General features: G+C 39.8%; 1 protein-coding gene across 4 annotated transcripts in view; it reads right to left on the bottom strand.

Moving 5' to 3' along the window:
* itih6 (inter-alpha-trypsin inhibitor heavy chain family member 6) overlaps positions 1 to 22183 on the bottom strand; it is a 119204-nt gene that overhangs the window by 59683 nt on the left and 37338 nt on the right. For all 4 annotated transcript variants that reach the window (XM_039774456.1, XM_039774458.1, XM_039774455.1 and 1 more), the window contains exon 3: positions 20909 to 21063. In XM_039774456.1, the coding sequence (XP_039630390.1) occupies positions 20909 to 21063 (155 nt within the window). The remainder of the gene's footprint in view (positions 1 to 20908; positions 21064 to 22183) is intronic.

Raw genomic sequence — 22183 nt, 5'->3', positions numbered from 1 at the left:
ACTCTGAATGTATTCCTCACATCACCGTTATACCCTCTGATCTCCCATCTCAATTCAAATGCCTCAAATTTCCAGTAAGGCTCTGCTTCGCGATGACAATTAATAAGTCTCAGGGACAGATCCTACAAAAGGTTGCCATTGATTTGAGGCAACATTGCTTTTCTCCTGGACAACTATAGGTTGCATTCTCAAAAGTAATCTCAGTGCACAGCTTGGTCATATTACAACCGGACTGCTGAACTGACAACGTGGTATACAAAGAGATCCTTAACAGATAGTTATTGGTATATTTTCCCTCAGTTTAAAAAGGTTTTCTTTTCTTCTTAATAAAAATTTAAAAGCAGTTCTTCGTCGCTGAGAAGCACGGGGATTTAGCTATATACAGTATATATATATATGTACTGTATATATATGTGTGCGTGTGTTTATGTATGTATGTATATATATATATGTATGTGTATGTGTGTATATATGTATATTTATCTGTACATATGTGTATATGTAGATATGTTTATATGTATATATCTGTATATGTATATATGTTTATGTGTGTATATATATATATATATATATAGTGGACGCTGGCCCGGACACAGACAGACGGACATCGTTGGCTCCACCACACACTGTTTATTTACACTTATTATTTACAAGGATTACGTGCACTCTCAACCCCAGTGCCTCCAGCACCGATTCCCCAAACCCCAGGCCACACAGTTCCACTGCCTTTCTCCTGGCCGCCTCTAGTCCTCCCACCAGCTCTGTCCTCTTCCACCCGACTTCTGACGATAACTGGAGGGAGGCGGCCCCTTAAATAGGAACCCGGATGGGCTCCAGCTGCTTCCTGGCATTCCTCCATAGCCATACCCCAGTGTGGTGGAAGTGCCGGCTGCACACCCGGAAGCTGTCCGGGTGTCCCCTGTCGTCTTCCCCCCAGCACTTCCTGGTATGGCGGAAGTGCTGGGCTCCCGGGATATTCAGGCACTGGGGCACCGCCTGGCGGTGGCCACGGGTCCCTACAGGGCTGGGCTTCCAAGCCCTTTACCCGAGGCCCCCAACATAACCAGGGTGGACGCCCCCTCGCGGTCTGGAGGAGGCACAAGCCCTCCTCCGGTCCTCCTGGGCGTCCCGGCCGGCCTCCAGCCAGGGGTACCACAATATATATATATACTGTATATGACAGCAACACTCATAACAATGACAAAACAATTAAATTGGTAATCATGTTACTTATTTTTTAAAATGTTTCCTTTTCTTTTTCATAACTTCTTTAACACACTACTTCTCCGCTGTGAAGCGTGGGTATTTTGCTAGTATATATATATATGTGTGTGTATGCATATATATATATATATATATGTGTATGTATATGTGTATATGTATATATATGTTTATATGTGTGTGTATGTATATATATTTATGTGTGTGTATATATGTATGTGTGTATATATATGTATGTATATGTATGTGTGTATATATGTAGATATGTATATATGTATACTAGTTAAAATACCAAGGCCAAGAAAGGAGAAGTAGTGTGTTAAAGAAACAATGAAAAAGAAAAGGAAACATTTTGAAAATAACGTAACATGATTGTCAATGTAATTGTTTTGTCACTGTTGTGAGTGATGAGTGTTGCTGTCATATATATATATATATATATATATATAAATATATATATATATATTTACACACACACACACATAAACATATATATATATACACATATCTATACATATACACATATATACACACACACATATATAAACATATATATACATATACATACATATCTACATATATACACACACAGCTATTTCGTATCAGTGCAATACGCTGCTTGTTAAAACGGATAACTCCGCTCTTACGTGCAAGTCTGCGTGGATATTATGAACTATCAGATTTGTTCAAGTTCTATTTAAATTTTAAATAGAAGGAATTTTTATTTAGTCGACAGAAATATCTTTGGTAGGAATGGTAAAAACAGACAGGAATATTATTCCTGAATAAATCAACTCAAACCTTAAACAACTTATAATATTTTGCTCTCCATAAAAATATATATATAAGTTAGAAATAAAGTAAACATTAAAAGAACAAACATTCAAATTTCTTTACTCTTATGTAATTTTATATTTTATAAAAAATAAACTTAGATTTTAAATATCCCAAAAGATTTTGCTCTCCATAAAAATATATCCTGTCAAAATTATACAAATTCAAATATGAACATGCTGCATAACAAACCTGGAAATATAAATAAAATGTGTTCCTTTCAGCAATAACAAATCAAATCATTCAGTTGTCTTTGATCATATGTCATTTTAGAGCTGGACGCCTGGCATCTTTTTTTGGCCACAGGTTCGTTTCTGTTTGGTGTGAGGTTCTGTGTTGTGGAGATTCTCAGGATGGATTGCAGGTGCTCATCAGTGAAGCGACTCCTTTGTGCTGTTTTGTTAGTCTTTATCACTGAGAAGAGCTTCTCACACAGATATGTGCTACCAAACATGCACAAGGTTCGAGCCGCATGTAGACGGACTTTTTTTGTTCTTCAAAGTCACCAAAGCGCCGTGCAAACTCAGTGCGCTCAGATTATCAGCAAAGTGCGTATTTGGGAACACCGTAGTGACGACTTGGTTTAACATTACTTGGTAACAGGGAAAGTGGGGCAAGTGGTTGTGTCTCCCATAAAAGCAGCCTCAATTGAAATCACTTTGTGATTGTGCACAGGTAAAAACGTCCGCTGAAGTGTCAGATTCTTATTTAATTCTTCTGCTTTCTGTATCTTCTGCATTGCATTCAGGTCTTTCAGGTTACCCTGATGTTTTGTTTTATAGTGCCGTCTTAGATTAAATTCTGTAATTACAGCCACAATAGCTCCACAAATGAGACACACGGGTTCAGTAAACATATACTCAGCCTCCCATCGGTTTTTAAAGGCTCTATTTTCAGAATCAACTTTTCTCTTCAGCATCGTGTGAGCTAGCGTTGCATTATGGGATCTGTAGTTTATTGTGTTACCAGCGCTTCATATACCGGCTTTAATAACAATAATACAGTATATAAAATGATCTCGCGGGCGGATATAATTACACGCCGGGCGGATGTGGCCCTGCCCTTGAGTTTGACACATATGGACTAAATAGAATTTGAAACGATATATTTTTTCAAATGTGATCGCGCAATTCAGATAGTTTTGACGCACTACAGCCTGCATGCCTCAATTAGTCATCCTCCCTCGCCTTACTTTTTACCGTTCATCTAATGAATACACTGAGTATGGCTTTACCAAAACAATCATTGATGGCGAATAAAGTATCCATTATTCGAATATGTAGATCGGGTTATATATATATACATATATATATACCCGCGTATCGCAGCGGAGAAGTAGTGTGTTAAAAAAGCTAGAAAAAGAAAAGGGAACATTTTAAAAATAACGTAACATGACTGTCAATATACAGTATTTGTTTTGTGAGTGTTACTGAGTGTTGCGGTCATCAAGGATTTGATTATCATTATTTCTTTCAATCAGGTTCGTATTTGTAGGATGTGTTGTGTTCAAGTTACATTCCGTGTTTGTCAATCGTTGTAAAGATGACAGGTTTCATTCATCGATTCGTTTCTTACTGCATCAATAAACAGCTCGTCTTCTTCTTTATCTGAGACCTGACACACTGCATGCACGGGTTTTTTACACTGTCTTCCTTTAGCAGGACATTGACTTTTTCCAACGTGTGCTTTGTTTCCGCAGTAGTTGGATTTATGAATATGCTTGTATATTTTTTGCTGCCTTTTCAATTGTGTAATTCGGTTTTTGTTCAGCGCTCTTTGGAACTGTTGCCTTTTATCTGTGCACTCTGTACACATCGTGAGCCACTCGGTGTACATGCATCGAAGGTTCCCAGCTGTGCTGGTGCCATCTCCTGCTATGTCCATGGCTGTATTTAATGTTACCTTAGTCCTGGCACTTAAAACTTTCTCTCGCAGTTTCGCTGAGTTTGTGTCAAACACCACCCTGACCATCTCATCTTCCTCTCCATAAGCACAGTCCTTCACCCGTGAATATTTACCCGTGGCAGTTTGCTATTGGATTGCCGCTGACGGACGGCCTTATATGGGCAGGCACTAAATTACAAACGCCAGCGGCAGCCTGTCTATGAACTTAATTTAAAGTGTAGGTTTACATCGTGCTTTGTTTCCGAAGTAGCAGAACTCATGAATATGGTTGTATATGTCACTCGCTCGCTTCTTATTGTTTCGCTGCCTTCTCAATTATATAATGCATGTTTTCTTGAGCGCTTTTTTGAGGTCTTCCTGGTTTTCTATGTACTGTGTGATTACGTGGGAGGCGTGATGATGTCACACGAAACTCCCCACGGCGTTGAAGCTCATCTCCATTACAGTAAATGGAGAAAAACTGCTTCCAGTTATGACCATTACGCGTAGAATTTCGATATAAAACCTGCCCAACTTTTGTAAGGAAGCTGTAAGGAATGAACCTGCCAAATTTCAGCCATCCACCCACACGGGAAGTTGGAGAATTAGTGATGAGTGAGTGAGTGAGTGAGTGAGTGAGTGAGGGCTTTGCCTTTTATTAGTATAGATATGTGGATGTATGTGTATATATGTTGTCGCAGATGGCTGGGTGTGGTCAGCAATCAGCCACCTATTTAAGGAGCCGCCGCCCTGCAATCAAGGCTGGAGTCGAGTGAGGAGGAGGACAAGGTCGTGGCAGAGGAGGTGAAGAGAGGCCCAAGTGTTTGTGTGAAGAGGACGGTGTTTATTGACTTTGGGGAACTGGGGGTTTGGTGGCGGTGCACTTTGTACTATTGTAAATAAACGTGGGTGATGAGTGAAACGGTGTCCGCCTGTGTGTGTCCGGGCTGCTATATTTCACAGTGGCGTAGTCAGCAGGATGCTCCACCTGGGTCGAGGTGGGGACCTGTATCCCAAAATATTTTTGTGAAAGGTCTGGCGCATGTATATACTGTATATGTATATGTATATTGGCTTATGTGTGTGTGTGTCTATATATATATATATATATATATATATATATATATATATATATATATATATATATATATATATATATATATATATATATGACAGCAACACTCATAACAGTGACAAAACAATTAAATTGACAATCATGTTACGTTATTTTTAAAATGTTTCCTTTTCTTTTTCATTAATTCTTTAATACACTACTTCTCCGCTGCGAAGTGTGGTTATTTTGCTAGTAAATCATAAAGCTTAAATAAATAATAATATTCACAACAATGTTTTCTATATACAATGTTGTGATGGTGCCATGCTATGCATACTATGTTGTTTAATTGTACATACCATGATAATGTATGGGCCGCACGGTGGCGCAGTGGGTAGTTCTGCTGCCTCGCAATTAGGAGACCTGGGTTCACTTCCCAGGTCCTCCCTGCGTGGAGTCTGCATGTTCTCCCCGTGTCTGCGTGGGTTTCCTCCAGGTACTCCAGTTTCCTCCCACAGTCCAAAGACATGCAGGTAGGGTGCATTGGTGATTCGAAATTGTCCCTAATGTGTGTGTGCCCTGCACCCTACCCAGGGTTTGTTTCCTGCCTTGTGCCCTGTGTTGGCTGGAATTGGCTCCAGCAGACCCCTGTGACCCTGTAGTTGGGATATAGCAGGTTGGATAATGGATGGATGGATGTTAATGTATTGATGTAATGTTGCCAGGAAACAAACTTTAAGTTCAAATATAAAAACTTGAGTGTTGCGCTGTATTCAAGTGACAAAGAACTAAACAAAATGTAAAGGAAACTATCAGATGGGAATGGAAAAGAATAAGAAGTCCATGTGAAATCAAATTTTACAGTAAGTGATTCATGGCACATGTCTTCAAGCTGTTACCAAGTTCCAAACCTTTCAGTCTTCAGTTTAGTTTTAGATTCCTCTGTAACCACATCCGATGTCACTTTTACAAGTGCTGGCATTAACATACCGGTTCCCATTTCAATAAAGCAAAACGACTGTAACTTTACTAAGTCAAACTGGCTGCCTACCAGTAGTGATAATCAAAACAATTTGCATGAAATTGAATTCAGAACAAAACTCAGTGTTCCATTTCCACATGCATCTGCCTGGTACTTAATATTTCATTATCTGTTGTGAACAAAAAAAAAAAATAAAAATTACCAACAGTCTAAATATCCCCAGCTAGGATAAGACAGTTCCTAGCTAACAGTGGTTGTAGGTGTTTACAGCAACAACTTTCTGTAGTGTGTTTTTGTGTAGAGAAAACATATTAATGTGCATAATTGTGATTTTTAGTTTGGAAAATATGTAGCATGCCACATTTTGAAAAATATGCTCATTTCTCTGCCGTGAGGTGAATGAGAAACATAAATAGAATCGATTTTCCTGGTGGAGTATATATTACAGTCATGGCCAAAAGTTTTGAGAATGACAAAAATATTAATTTTCACAAGGTTTGCTGCCTCAGTTTTTATGACAACAATTTGCATATACTCTGGAATGTTATGAAGAGTGATCAGATGAATTGTAATTAATTGCAAAGTCCCTCTTTGCCATGAAAATTAACTTAATCGCAAAAAAACGAGCGCTACCATCAGTCCTGTGCCATGCCATGTGTGGGGATGCTTCTCAGCGAAGGGAGTGGGCTCACTTACAATTTTACCTAAGAACACAGCCATTAATAAAGAATGCTACCAAAACATCTACTGAGAGCAACTTCTTCCAACCATCAGAGAACACTTTAATGACAAACAATGCCCTTTTCCAGCTCAAAGGAGCACCATACCTTAAGGCAAATGTGATAACTAAGTGGCCCAGGGAACAAAACATTGAAATTTTGGGTCCATTGCCAGGATAATCCCCAGACCTTAATCCCATTCAGAACTTGTGGTAAATCCTCAAGACAAACAAAAACCCACAAATTCTGACAAACTCCAAGCATTGGTTATGCAAGAGTAGGCTGCCATCAGTCAGGATTTTTTCTAAGAAGTTGATTGACAGCATGCCAGGGCGAATTGCAGAAGTCTTGTAAAAGAAGGGCCAACACTGCAAATATTGACTCTGCATAAAATGAATATAATTGTCAATAAAAGCCTTTGAAACTTATGAAATGTTTGTAATTATACTTCAGTATACCATAGAAGCAAATATCTGACAAAAAGATCCAAAAACACTGAAACAGTAAACTTTGTGAAAACCAATACTTGTGCCATTCTCAAAACATTTGGAAACGACTGTACATGCCTTGCACAGCTGCAGAAAAGAACACAGGTACACACAGATTGTGAACGAAGCTTTAGAAAGCAGTATTCCTCGTTTTCCAGCCCAAAAGTAGCATTTTTAAACCCCCAAAAAAGTCTTCAGTGAATTTCATGTTTCAAAATTCAAAAATCTTTGACAAGATAAACTGTCAGTTCAAAAAACTATGTTAAAATCAAAACTTGTCTTTGTCATTCACCGCCGCCTACCAATACAGTAAACTTGAGTAAATAAATTTACATCTCCTACGCTCTACCCTGAAATTATGATATGCATATTACAAAAGTAAAAAAAAAAAAAAAACACACAGCAGTCTGATTAATTGGTACTTCTTTGCTCCTTTGATGAAAATGTTCTTTTATGAGCTGTGTGATGAGAGTGTCCGAATGTAAGATTAAGAGAGCCAAGGACCAGGAGGTAAAAAGATCGAAAAGGAACAAACTATATACACTGCTCACAAAAATTAAAGGAACACTTTAAAGAAACACCTTAGATACATCAGATCTCAATATGAAGTTAGATATCTATACAAATAACGACAGGGCAATGTCTTAGGAACAAAAGGATGCCAAGTCTTTTAATGGAAATAAAAGTTTTCTGCCTACGGAGGGCTCAATTGTGTAGACACCCTAAAATCAGAGTGAAATGAAGATGTGGCAGGCTAGTCCATTTTTTCAAAAACTTAATTTCTGCTACTCAAAATGCTTTTCAGTATCTTGTGTGGCCCCACGAGCGTGTATGCATGCTTGACAACGTCGGGGCATGCTCCTAATGAGACGACGGATGGTGTCTTGTGGCATTTCCTCCCAGATCTGTATGAGGGCATCCCTGAGCTGTTGCACAGTCTGAGGAGCAACCTGGCGGCGCCTAATGGACCGAAACATAATGTCCCACAGATGTTCTATTGGGTTTAAGTCAGGGGATCGTGAAGGCCATTCAATTGTTTCAATTCATTCATCCTCCAGGTACTGCCTACATACTCTTGCCACATGAGGCCGGGCATTGTCGTGCATTAGGAGGAAACCAGGACCTACTGCACCAGCGTAGGGTCTGACAATGGGTCCAAGGATTTCATCCTGATACCTAATGGCAGTCAAGATGCCGTTGTCTAGCCTGTAGAGGTCTGTGAGTCGCTCCATGGATATGCCTCCAAGATCATCACTGACCCACCACCAAACCAGTCATGCTAAACGATGTTACAGGCAGCATAATATTCTCCACGGCTTCTCCTGACCCTTTCACGTCTTTCACATATACTCAGGGTGAACCTGCTCTCATCTGTGAAAAGCACAGGACGCCAGTGGTGGACCTGCCAATTCTGGTATTTTATGGCAAATGCCAATTGAGCTCCCCGGTGCTGTGCAGTGAGCACAGGGCGCAGTAGACATTTGCGCCCTCAGACAACCCTCATGAAGTCTGTTTCTGATTGTTTGGTCAGAGACATTCACACCAGTGGCCTGCTGGAGGTCATTTTGTAGGGCTCTGGCAGTGCTCATCCTGTGCCTCCTTGCCCAAAGGAGCAGATACTGGTCCTGCTGATGGGTTATGGACCTTCTATGGCCCTCTCCAGCTCTCCTAGAGTAACTGCTTGTCTCCTAGAATCTCCTCCATGCCCTTGAGACTGTGCAGAGAGACACAGCAAACCTTCTGGCAATGACACGTATTGATGTGCCATCCTGAAGAAGTTGGACTACCTGTGCAACCTCTGTAGGGTCCAGGTATCGCCTCGAGCTACCAGTAGTGACACTGACTGTAGCCAAATGCAAAACTAGTGAAGAAACAGTCAGAAAAGATGAGGAGGGAAAAATGTCAGTGGCCTCCACCTGTTAAACCATTCCTGTTTTGGGGGTCATCTCATTGTTGCCCCTCTAGTGCATCTGTTGTTAATTTCATTAACACCACAGCAGCTGAAACTGATTAACAACCCCCTCTGCTACTTAACTGACCAGATTAATATCCCATAAGCTTCATTGACTTTATGCTATACTCTGATTAAAAAGTGTTCCTTTAATTCTTTTGAGCAGTATATTAAGTCAGTGGACAGGAGGAGGGCAGGAATACCAAAAAAAGGAAGAAAGAAAGAACAATTGTAAAAACCATGAACACTAAGCCAAAATCTAGGTCAAAAATATGTAGCAAAAAGGTCCCAGTAGTGACTTGCTTTACTTGTTCCAACTGTGTCCAAAAAGACTGAGTTTGGAGTTGAGATCAATGATGGAAGCTGTGTGTTACCCACTTTAACTAAGTGGAATATGATGATAAAATGTGTCACATGAATTTGCATTATGTGTAGCAAGATAAAAATATATTCCCACAAATGTCAGTCTTAGGGTCACAATGAGATGAAGCCCCCAATGGCAAGGCAGGAACTAACCCCGGACGAGGTGCCAGTCCAGTATGGAGCACATTCATGCACACATCCACATTTGCAAATATGAGTCACCAATCAACCTAGCACTTCCTTGGATTTCACAATGTTTTTCAATGTCTTACTGAAGTCTCTATTTACAAAGCACCATATGTTATAAATATAGAAACACAAAATGATTCAGAAATATTTGAGTCCTTAACATCTGATAAAACCTTATTCAAACTGAACTCAAGTGAACTCCAACTAGAGCAACTCCTTGTTCCTGTGCTGCTCAGGAGGTCATATCAGGAGGAATAAATGGCTCCTAATATCTCCTTAACAGTTGGACTGTGTGTCTCCAGCTCATTCCTGAATGAAAGCTGCCAGTGATAAGGAACAGTCAACTTGTGTAAAGGCAATCCAAACACACCAACTCCCATGGCCCCAGAAATGCTCCCTGAGTATGGAAACAGTTGCACTTTCACAAAAGACAGGCACTCGCCTGTGTATAAGATGGGCAGCATTGGCAATAAATAGAGTTGGGTAAACAAAATTTTTTTTCTTTGATTTCTTAATGAATTTTCTCATACACAATGCCAGCCATTCACCTTTGCAAATGCACTGCATTCTGATGAATGGCCTGCAAGGAGCTGAAGTGACTGCCAAGGAAAGTGGGTTCTACTGATTTCCAGGCATCATCATGAATCTTTTTCCAGAAATCCATGAACCTCAGTTTGCACTGATAGGAAATGAAAGACCACATGAAGTAGTACTGCCAGGTTGTTGTTGGCCTTTTATATCAATCACGTGGATACTACCACTGGGAAGGTAAAGGAGATAATGTGTTAGGCAAATTAAAAAGATAAATATAGTTAAAATTAAATAGAAAATTGGTATGTTTTCCAGCATAAACAGCATATAGTGTAGTCAAGTGGCTAAGCAACTCAAGGTACAGTTTGAGGTGCTTCATGTGGGACCCTATGAATGTAACCTTGAACAGCTATACTAATCAAGTGAGGAAAATTAACACTAGAATCCCTGAAGCCTACGGAAAAACTTGCAATGTTGGGCCACCTTAAATTCCCTCGCACCTCCTCATCAGCGTCTTTTGTTTTGCAAATGCGTCGATCAGCACCCAGTGACACAGCTTTAGTTGTACACAAAGTTCTCCCAGCTCAAGTCTGTTTATCTGGGTATGAGGTGCCTTGAACCTGTAAATAATATATCATTATCTGCAACACATACATTTCATGTGTGTTCCGTGTCTGCAACGATTTGTGTAAATGTAGGATGACAAGAAATGAGAGGTAAGAAATGTTGAACACATAACTAAAACAGAGACTTTTTTCATGTTATGCTACTAATAACAAAATGTTGATGTGAAGTGTATAATGTGTGAAGACTGAAGTCCAAATATCAAATAAACACTTTCACAAAAGACACAGATATAACAAAACAAGAATTGTAACAACAGATGCATATTAAAGTGCGCTAAAGTCACTTCAGTATGTCAGCAATGGTACTCAGAATGCAGATAGAGATCTTTTTGGGCGAATTTCTTTTACTTTGGTTAAATTCCAGAAAAAAAGTGCACTTTGTCATGAACTTTGATGCCAGTCCCTGGATGGATGACTTACTCTAGCGCATCTGTAAACCTCATTAATTAACCACCTTAGACATGCCATTTACATGTTTGGCTGATGCTTTTATCCAAGGTAACTTACAACATTTATGATACAGTTGGCTGCATTTATTTTGGTTTTCCAATTGCAGCACAGGCAGGTCAAGTGACTTGCTCATGGTCACACAGTGTCAGTAACGGGATTTGAACCCACAACCTCATTGTTTGAAGTCCAGAGCTTTAAACACTACACCATACTGCCTGCACAAGGGATATTGGCAGATTCCTTTGACAAAGTCAGCAAAATAAATGAAAAAAAAAACATTCATGACCCTTAGTGGATATTGGCAGTACTGCGTCTTCCACTATTGCTCCATTGGGCTCAGTGATACTCCAGTGTGTCGTGGACAAACTGCTCCAGCACCATATTGCCTTTAGTGCTGCCTATGTAGATAACATAGTCATCTTCTCCAGCAACTGGGAAGAACATTTGCATCAGTGGACATACTCTTGTCCATCCTAATCGCCAGGATACACATCAACCTCAAGAAAACCTACTTTGGGCTGACAGAAGACATGCATATGGAATATGTAGTTGGCAGGGGGTTCGTTAAGCCACAGTGCTTGAAGGTCACAGCCATACAAAATTGGCCCTATCCATAAACAAAGAGACAAGTGCAAGCATTTCATGGGCTAGTAGGGTGTTAATAGTACCTGTACCAGTAGTTCTGCCCCTGTGCTCATTGCCCCTGACCTCTCAAAGCCTTTTGTCCTCCAGACAGATGCATCTGACACCGCATACCCTACTCATGTACCTGAGCCGGAAACTGTTGGCCTAATAGTGCAGGTTGAGAGTGAAGTCTTGGTCATCAAATGGGCAGTTATCCATCTGCAATACTATCTTTTGGGTAGCAAGTTTAGCCTAGTAGTGTACCATGTGCCCCTACAGTGGATGGCAACCAATAGACAGCAACCCAAGGGTAAGCTGCTGGTTTCTGGACCTATAGCCCTACAAGATCAAGGTAGTTTATCACAAAGGTACACTTCACATCAATACTGATGCTCTCTCCCGAGAACATAACCTCATGACCAAGTCTACTCAATCCATCTGGTTTAAGCACAGGAGAAGGCCTAGTCCTGATTTCTCTGACAATAGATAGATAGATAGATAGATAGATAGATAGATAGATAGATAGATAGATAGATAGATAGATAGATAGATAGATAGATAGATAGATAGATAGATAGATAGATAGTTCTAAGCTGCTTCATCAGCACAGTCCAAGCTAGTCTTCAAAACAGTTGCTGTTGTTTCCTTAACAGTATGACCCCCAACTTGCCACTAGTTAAAAGAGCAAACATGTAACAACAGACTATTGGAACATATATGGAGAGGTCTGTTGCAATTGAGGTGGCTAGCATTAATAAATCAATGTAATTATTTACGTTATATAGTACCTTTCTTAGGTATCTAACAAAGCAAGCAATAATATAGCAATAAAAAAGTAATATAGCAAAAAGTTTAAAAAATCCGGATGCCAGAAACCTAGACCACCCAAGAATCCAAACTTTTTGAAAACTACAGTTTTTTAAAATTTTGTGTGTGAGAGCACATGAGTGTATGTGATATCTACACATGTGCAGTGGCAACAATCAACAACATATACCACATAGACATTAGTTTGAAATGACTTTTGTGCTGTATGCACAGTTTCCATATTACATTTTCAAATTTTCAGAACCTTAAGAATGGTTTCTGAGGATAGATAAACTTAATGTTGTGAAAAGAAGGAAGAAAATTTTGAACCTGAGTAATAAATGTGAAATAATTAAGTAGTGTGAGCAATGTTGCTTTAATGGAATCTTATAACATCATAAACTCTACAGTTAACAGTATAAAAAAGGCAAAAAATACAATTCTAGCCCTAGTTTGAGTCTTACAATGAAAATGCTGAAAGAAAAGTTTCCTCAATTCAAAATCAGAAAATTTTGATAAAATGTGGCACAATGGGATTTTCTTAAAATGACCAGAAGGTAAGGCAATTTCTGGGAAATATTTAACACTAAGGCAAAGTATTTTAAAAAGCAAATGAAAATTGAATCAGAATGTGCATTTAGTGATGAATGGCTTAGGAATTGCATGACTCGTCATGGTATTAGACAGTTTAATATTGGGTGATACAAAAACAGCATCAAAATATAGTATGACATTTGAAAAAATTGTAACTGGCTATGATCTTACACCTGCTTAAATGTATAATGCTGATGAAGCAGGGATTAAGTGAAGGTGTTTTTCCACAAAAACTTTGGGAGGAAACCAAGAATGAAATGTTACAATGACTTTTTAAGTTTAACAAAAAATATTATCCATTCTTACATGTGCTAATGCTTCTGGTCCGAATAAAATTAAGCTTTTGGTAATTGGAAATTTTCAGTGCTCAATGGCCTTGAAAGGAATTGTGCACTTGCGTGTAACCTATAAAACCCAAAAAACAAAGCTTGGATAGACAAGGACATAATTCTTGACTGTTTTTTTAATAGTTTTGTTCCATCATTTAATCAGAACTTAAAGAAATTTTGGAAGTCTACAAATGTAAAGTGCCAACTACTTCTCAACAACTGTGGGTCCCAACTACATGAATCAAATTTAATATCTGATTATGGGAATATTTTTGCATGTTACTCTTCAGCAAACAGAACATCACTGATTCAACCCATGGATAAAGTAGCCATTAGGATGTCATTATAACAAACATTTTATGATGAAGATGTTAAATAAGAAAGTTGACCCTAAAGAATTTCAGCACAGTTTTTTAATCAAAGACGCACTAATTTCAGTTATGACTGCATACAACTAAGTCAGTAACCTTATTAAGCAAATGTGGTGTTTGTAGATCTACAGTGTGATAGAGGCAAAGATTTTGAAGGGTTTCCTTGTACCTCAAAGGGTATCTGAAGTGCAAAAACTGATGAAATTCTCATTTGTGGTTAATCTCTGCTGGACATTTGGCAATGCCGCTGTTAAGAAAAGTGACATTTTCTGCTCACCTTTTCTCAATCCTTATACTGCATTAGTAGGACAATTCCCACATCCCTACTAGAACAGATTAACCCACTTTGAAAAGGGAAGAAAGGAATTAAGACTCAACCTTGCCTGACTTTAACTAACTGCTAAAGAACAACACCCAAATGGCAAACTGTTTATGATTGATGGCCTATTTTTTACCTTTTTATTATAATAAATTTCATTTATTGCTTTTAATTCTTATTTTTATCCTTGTACTTTTCTACCCGTTGTAATATGCCTGGTTAACTTGTTAACTCAATGGTAGCATAAGGATAACTGATTATTAAACTTTTGAATGGCTGCCCTAGGATTCCTGTTGACATACTTCTTATTTGTAAACTCTTTAGGATGACAATGTGTGCTACATTCATAAATATAAAGCACTAGGGGCCTCATGTATAACACCTTGCACAGAATTCACACTAAAACATGGTGTATGAAAAAAACTAGAAATGTGTGTTCGCACAAAAAATTTCAGGTGCATTAAACTCTGCGTAAGCAAAGTTCCACACACTTTAATTTTATAAATCCTAATGAACAAGAAATTTAACAAAAATGCATGTACCAACAGCCCCACCTCAACTTCTCCCCAAATTTCCAATATTTGAATATGCAAATCAGTATAAATACGCCTTTCTTTCAGTGTTTCTTAAAAGACAATGGCAAAAGCATGTGGAAAAAAGAAGAATTTCAGCAAAAGTAAAAATGAAGTACTGCTTAGTAAAGTGGAGGCAAAGAAAAACATACTATTTGGTGCCTTAGGCAGTGGTATAAGCAACAAAAGGAAACTGATGGCATGGCACTCAAAAGTTCAAGTTCAGAAGCGAGTGTCTGAGTGTCAGAGGGAAGCGTGTCATAGGGAAGAAAAAAATAGGGACATAGTGAAAGAAAAAGGTCTATGTCGAGATTAAAGTTGAAATGTTTTCCTGAATATCAAAATTTCCACTTTAATCTTTTTAGTTTATTTTGTCATTAAAGTAAAACTTTGTAAACTTCATCTTAAGATCAATGTTTAATTTTCTAGAGTTTCTCAGACCCCATTGTAATTAAAGTAGCATGTTAAATGCTTCATATTCTAAGTGTTCCCTGACCAAGTCATTAATTACTCCGTGCTTCTTAAAAGGGCGTTTTCTTACACCGACAGGAGAGCACAGGCAGTGATCGCCACACAGAACACATTATATTTATGATATTCTAGCACTCTGAACATTTTAGAATGCTAAGATGAATACTTGATATCATTTTTATGCATTAAAGCATGTATTAAACATGTGGGAGCAAGATGGTGTAATGGTAGCAATGAGATGGTGCCCCATCTAGGGACAAGATGCTTGCTGGGACACACATAACTGTGCATGGAATATTTTATTGCAGCAGTGCCGACTCTATCAAATATACCAAGTCCCCAATTCTTACATCTGTTTCTTTCTCCACGTAACCAATCACCACACAATAAGCATCTATAATAAATGTAAAACCAGCTGTAGGCTTAAAATGGCAATTCTTCAAAACATTTAAGGAACATTTAAAAATCTACGTTATACATGTTTAATTATTCCATCCATCCATCCAGGGTTACGGAAGTCCTAGCAAGCTTAGACCACTGTGTCACCATGACCCACATGTTTAATTATTAACAGTACAATATACATTATTTAAATGAAGTTAACAATTTATCTGTAAAAAATATATTTATACTAAAATGCATTTCATCATAAAAATGATATCAAGTATAAATCCTAGTATTCTAAAAGCACACACCTCCAAGAGGATAGCTCTTGGAAATCTAAATCGACTTAGAAGCCAGCGATCATCATGGGACAAGAAGTCAGTATCATCTGTAAATATGAACTCTCTTCTAATTCTTCTTTTGCAATGTCTTCTAACAATAATTTGGCTGTTCCGTGCATCATTATTTTGTTACAGAATTATTGCAATCAAGTGCCTTAAATTTGTAAACAATATGCAATTAATTTTGGTGTATTTGATAAAACCCATGTCATGGATGCACATCTAAAAAAGAAAGGGAAACAAAACAGAAACTGTAGCACTGCTTTAATGCTGCTGAGCACAAATGTGCATATGCAAGGTGTGAGGCTGCCGTGAAAATGTGCTTGGATTTATGCCAAGTTCAGTTTTTGTGCATCTCAAAGTGAACATGTAAACGGGCACACACAACAATTTAGAGCATACGCACCATTTATACATGAGGCCCTCCATCCATCCATCCATCCATCCATCCATCCATCCTCTTCTGCTTATCCGAGATCGGGTCGCGGGGGCAGCAGCTTAAGCAGAGAGGCCCAGACTTCCCTCTCCCGCCACTTCTTCCAGCTCTTCCGGGAGAATCCCAGGGCGTTCCCAGGCCAGCCGGGAGACATAGTCCCTCCATCGTGTCCTGGGTCTTCCCCGGGGCCTCCTCCCGGTTGGACGTGCCCGGAACACCTCACCAGGGAGGCGTCCAGGAGGCATCCTGATCAGATGCCCGAGCCACCTCATCTGACTCCTCTCGATGCGGAGGAGCAGCGGCTCTACTCTGAGCCCACTCCCGGATGACTGAACTTCTCACCCTATCTTTAAGGGAAAGCCCAGACACCCTGCGGAGGAAACTCATTTCAGCCGCTTGTATTCGCGATCTCGTTCTTTCGGTCACTACCCATAGCTCATGACCATAGGTGAGGGTAGGAGCGTAGATCGACTGGTAAATTGAGAGTTTTGCCTTACGGCTCAGCTCCTTTTTCACCACGACAGACCGATGCAGAGCCCGCATCACTGCGGATGCCGCACCGATCCGCCTGTCGATCTCACGCTCCATTCTTCCCTCACTCGTGAACAAGACCCCGAGATACTTGAACTCCTCCACTTGGGGCAGGATCTCTCCCCCAACCCTGAGAGGGCACTACACCCTTTTCCGGCTGAGGACCATGCTCTCGGATTTGGAGGTGCTGATTCTCATCCCAGCCGCTTCACACTCAGCTGCGAACCGATCCAGAGAGAGCTGAAGATCACGGCCTGATGAAGCAAACAGGACAACATCATCTGCAAAAGCAGTGACCCAATCCTGAGTCCACCAAACCGACCCCTTCAACACCCTGGCTGCGCCTAGAAATTCTGTCCATAAAAGTTATGAACAGAATCGGTGACAAAGGGCAGCCCTGGCGGAGTCCAACTCTCACTGGAAACGGGCTCGACTTACTGCGCAATGCGGACCAAGCTCTGACACGGTTGTACAGAGACCGAACAGCTCTTATCAGGGGTCCGTACCCCATACTCCCGAGCACCCCCACAGGATTCCCGAGGGACACGGTCGAACGCCTTTTCCAAGTCCACAAAACACATGTAGACCGGTCGGGCAAACTCCCATGCACCCTCCAGGACTCTGCTAAGGGTGAAGAGCTGGTCCACTGTTCCGCGACCAGGGACGAAAACCACACTGTTCCTCCTGAATCCGAGGTTCGACTATCCGACGGACCCTCCTCTCCAGAACCCCGAATAGACTTTTCCAGGGAGGCTGAGGAGTGTGATCCCTCTATAGTTGGAACACACCCTCCGTCCCCTTTTAAAGAGGGGACCACCACCCGGTCTGCCAATCCAGAGGCACTGTCCCGATGTCCATGCGATGTTGCAGAGGCGTGTCAACCAAGACAGTCCTACAACATCCAGAGCCTGAAGGAACTCCGGCGTATCTCATCCACCCCGGGCCCTGCCACCAAGGAGTTTTTTGACCACCTCGGTGACTTCAGTCCCAGAGATGGGAGAGCCCACCTCAGAGTCCCCAGGCTCTGCTTCCTCATTGGAAGGCATGTTAGTGGGATTGAGGAGGTCTTCGAAGTACTCCTCCCACCGACCCACAACGTCCCGAGTTGAGGTCAGCAGCGCACCATCCCCACCATATATGGTGTTGACACTGCACTGCTTCCCCCTCCTGAGACGCCGGACGGTGGACCAGAATCTCCTTGAAGCCGTCCGAAAGTCGTTCTCCATGGCCTCTCCAAACTCCTCCCATGCCCGAGTTTTTGCCTCAGCAACAACCGAAGCCGCGTTCCGCTTGGCCTGCCGGTACCTATCAGCTGCCTCCAGAGACCCACAGGACAAAAAAGTCCTATAGGACTCCTTCTTCAGCTTGACGGCATCCCTCACCGCCGGTGTCCACCAACGGGTTCGGGGATTGCCGCCACGACAGGCACCGACCACCTTACGGCCACAGCTCCGGTCAGCCGCCTCAACAATAGAGGCACGGAACATGGCCCATTCGGACTCAATGTCCCCACCTCCCTCGGGACGGGTTGAAGTTCTGCCGGAGGTGGGAGTTGAAGCTACTTCTGACAAGGGACTCTGCCAGCCGTTCCCATCAGACCCTCACAACACGTTTGGGCCTACCAGGTCTGACCGGCATCTTCCCCCACCATCGAAGCCAACTCACCACCAGGTGGTGATCAGTTGACAGCTCCGCCCCTCTCTTTACCCGAGTGTCCAAGACATATGGCCACAAGTCCGACGACACGACCACAAAGTCGATCATCGACCTGAGGCCTAGGGTGTCCTGGTAATGAATGGTACATGAGGCCCTAGGTCCTCTATACCACATCTCTACTGGTGCTATGTTTCTGCCTTTTGTTTTGTTTTATTTTTCACATTTGTGTATTTTGTTTTATTTTATTTTTTTGTTTGCATTTGACTTTTTCTTTTTTTTAATGAATTAATTTATTTGTAGTTGCCTATTAGTCTATTTAATTAATTTTACTGTTTTTTTCTTTTGTTATTTTGTAAAGAATTTTAGTACCTTTTTTAGGTGTGCTCACATATAATCCTAGAAACACCTACTGCGATAGTCATGTTTCTCGGTTCATCTGTATGTCCACCTGAAACAACTCAGCCCCAAGTGGACTAATTTTGTTTAAACACAGCACACTTACTCTCCAAGGAAAGTACTGTCAAGACAGTTCAATTTTCATTGAGATATCTGAAATAGATTGCACTGTCCAAAGTTTTACATTTTCAAAATCTCCCATTCAAAAGCATTGAAGAATCTGCAGACTCACCTGTCTTAAAATGGAGTCACATGATGTGCAAGTTCAACTACAAATTAGTTCACTTTTCCAGTTTTGCCTTGAGGGCAGTTACGTCAGCCTGTTTATTTTGTATATTTTTATTTTTAACTTAACCGACAGCTGCTTGTACCCCTAGTACATGTCAGACAAAAAACTCAGAAGAAAGTGTGTGCGCAAGACATTTATAGAGAGAAACACACATACAAAAAAATCACCCATCTGAAAATGAATGGAAGAGCAAAGAAATTCTGTAAGCGTTGCTCGATAAGCACTGACTGAACTAACATATTTACATCAAAGTATAGACTACCTCATTGCTGCATTATCTCCACATTATTATTGCAAGCAACAGATGTTATCAATCTGCTTCTAAAATGTGTTTGAACTAATTAATCAGATATGAAGTTCCCTTAAATGATATGCATGTATGTATTGGTAAATGTTGTTATTGTGAAGATGTATTGCTCTTACTCTTTAGAATTATTTTTTGGATTTAGTAAATTTTTATTTAAGGATCTCTCACCCTCTCTTAGCTTTGTTGTTAGAAATATTGATTTGGGTTATTAAAAGTTTTTGAGGTTTTTTTGAAGTGGTCTTTCTCCCTTAATGTATACATGTAGAAATACATCTACATGGATAATTCATCCTTTATGGTAATTTCAGCTTACAATTCAAGTTTAGCTTCTTTACCTTTTTCTTGAGCTTAAGAGCTATTTTTATGTGTTCCAGAAAGCATTTACATGTTTTTTACTTTTCATTTACAACATATTTAGTTCTGTTAGTCTTTTCTTTTCTTTTGGTTCAGTTACATATGATCACTAAAGCACACTTGTGCTTAATAAAGGAATTAAGTTAAAGAAACTTAATTGTAATCATTTCATAGAGTGCTTTGAAGGTGTCCATCCTTTTTCTTCCACATTGCTTCTGATAAGAACATATCAGTGCTATAATCATTCATTCATTTTCTGAATCCAATTACTTCAATATAGAATCATAGCAGATAGCACTGAGGCCAGGATAAGATTTCATTCCACCAACATGGCAGACGTATATGCAAATTTCCTCATATTGGAAAATTTTAACCAGCAAATCTTTAGGATATGGAAAAAAACCTAAGAAAACTCCACACTGCGAACATGCGAAGTCCAAATCTTGGTGCAATCTGAACACATAAATCTGAAGCTGTAAGTTAGCACTATAAACCATTGTGCTTACACAATCCATTTAAAAGTAAGCAAAATACAAAACCCTTTAAAAACAAAAGATATACATTAAAGGTGTTAGTCTTAATTATTGCAAGTAAAAATAAGAAATGACAAAACAGTTTTTTGTTAATTTAGGAAGCTGTTTTTTCAAATAAAGTGAATAAACTAATCCAGATTGTACAAAAATGGCTTAATTTCCTCTGCTAACACAGCCATAACATTAGTAATTAAGCATTAATGAAAATGAACTGAATTTCTTGAAATCTTTTTATGGTTGTCAGCAGCAGCACTGAATACTCCAATTGCATCATGTGAAATGTCACTCACAACTGTACTCACATCGTAAAATTGGAAATGAAGGCAGCTCCTGGTAGTTCAACTTCAAATATCGCTTCCTTCGCTTGAGAGTGAGGGTTCCACATGGAGCACTCTACTGTGGTGATGGCATAGCGTGAGACAATCTCTGAACGTACATGGTAATTGGTGATCTTTAGCTGGAAAAGAATTAGACAAATACAGTGCATAATTAACAGATCAAAGATTTAAAAAGATCACACAACTGAAGAAAGATTCCATTGGACAGACCAGACCAAAATAAATAAAAAATAAGAAAACAAAACAAAATTACAAATGCTACATCAGGGTCTTCTTTAGTACGAGAAGATAGTTATAAGAGAAAAACAGCAAATTTTCAATAAGCATCTTTTATTAAAAATACAACCAGAAATCTGCACATTGAAAAACATAGTATGAAATTTTATCACCAAGTTTAAAACTATTTATTTAGGTAGAATTTCATTACACTAGATTAGATAAACTTTATTAAACCCAATGGGAAATTTAGATGCATACAGTAGCAGAAACATAAGAAACAAAGATGAAGACTCATAGGACAAATAATACAATCAATCAATAGATAAATAAGTAAATAATGCATGTATTAGCACACATGCACTGATACAGCACATTGCCGCACCCACCACATGATAAACCATCTCAGGATCCCAGATTAGGACCCAAGTGCAGCCATGCAATGGGTGACACCTCAGCACCACACTAGTTCAGATGCATGTATGTTGTTATGAAATAACACTTGAAAGAGTATAAGTATTTAGTTAGGGATGTCGGGAAAAAGCTCTGAATTGCCTGATAGTAATGGGCAGAAAAGACCCCTTAGAAGCACTTCTTAGCACAATGTGGAGGAATAAGCCTGTGACTAAAAATCCTCCAAGACAGAGCCTCCTGGAGGGGAAGGGGTGTATTTTAGATGATGGCATCCAATTTTGCCACCATTTTCTTTTCCACAACATAGCAGTGAATCCAGGGTTAGCTCTGTGATGGAGCAGGCTTTCCTAATAAGGTTGTTCAGGCACTTTATTTCATTTGGGGATTTGACGATGGTAAAATGATGCTAGTGTATGTGAGTGCTTGTATTCACCTTGCGATGATCTGATGCCCCATCCAGAGATTGTTTCTGCCTCGTGCCCAATGCTAGCTCGAATGGGCACATCTCTGGATTGATGGATTTAATCATTAAACATCCATCATTTTCAGAGATATTGTGGCAAGGTGTCCTCAGAATTTAATGGCTGTTTCACCTAATTCACAACATAT

Source organism: Polypterus senegalus, chromosome 13, assembly GCF_016835505.1.
Source record: "Polypterus senegalus isolate Bchr_013 chromosome 13, ASM1683550v1, whole genome shotgun sequence".
NCBI lineage: Eukaryota > Metazoa > Chordata > Cladistia > Polypteriformes > Polypteridae > Polypterus > Polypterus senegalus.
Note: the sequence above shows the minus strand (reverse complement) of the source record. Positions and strands in the feature narration are given on the sequence as shown.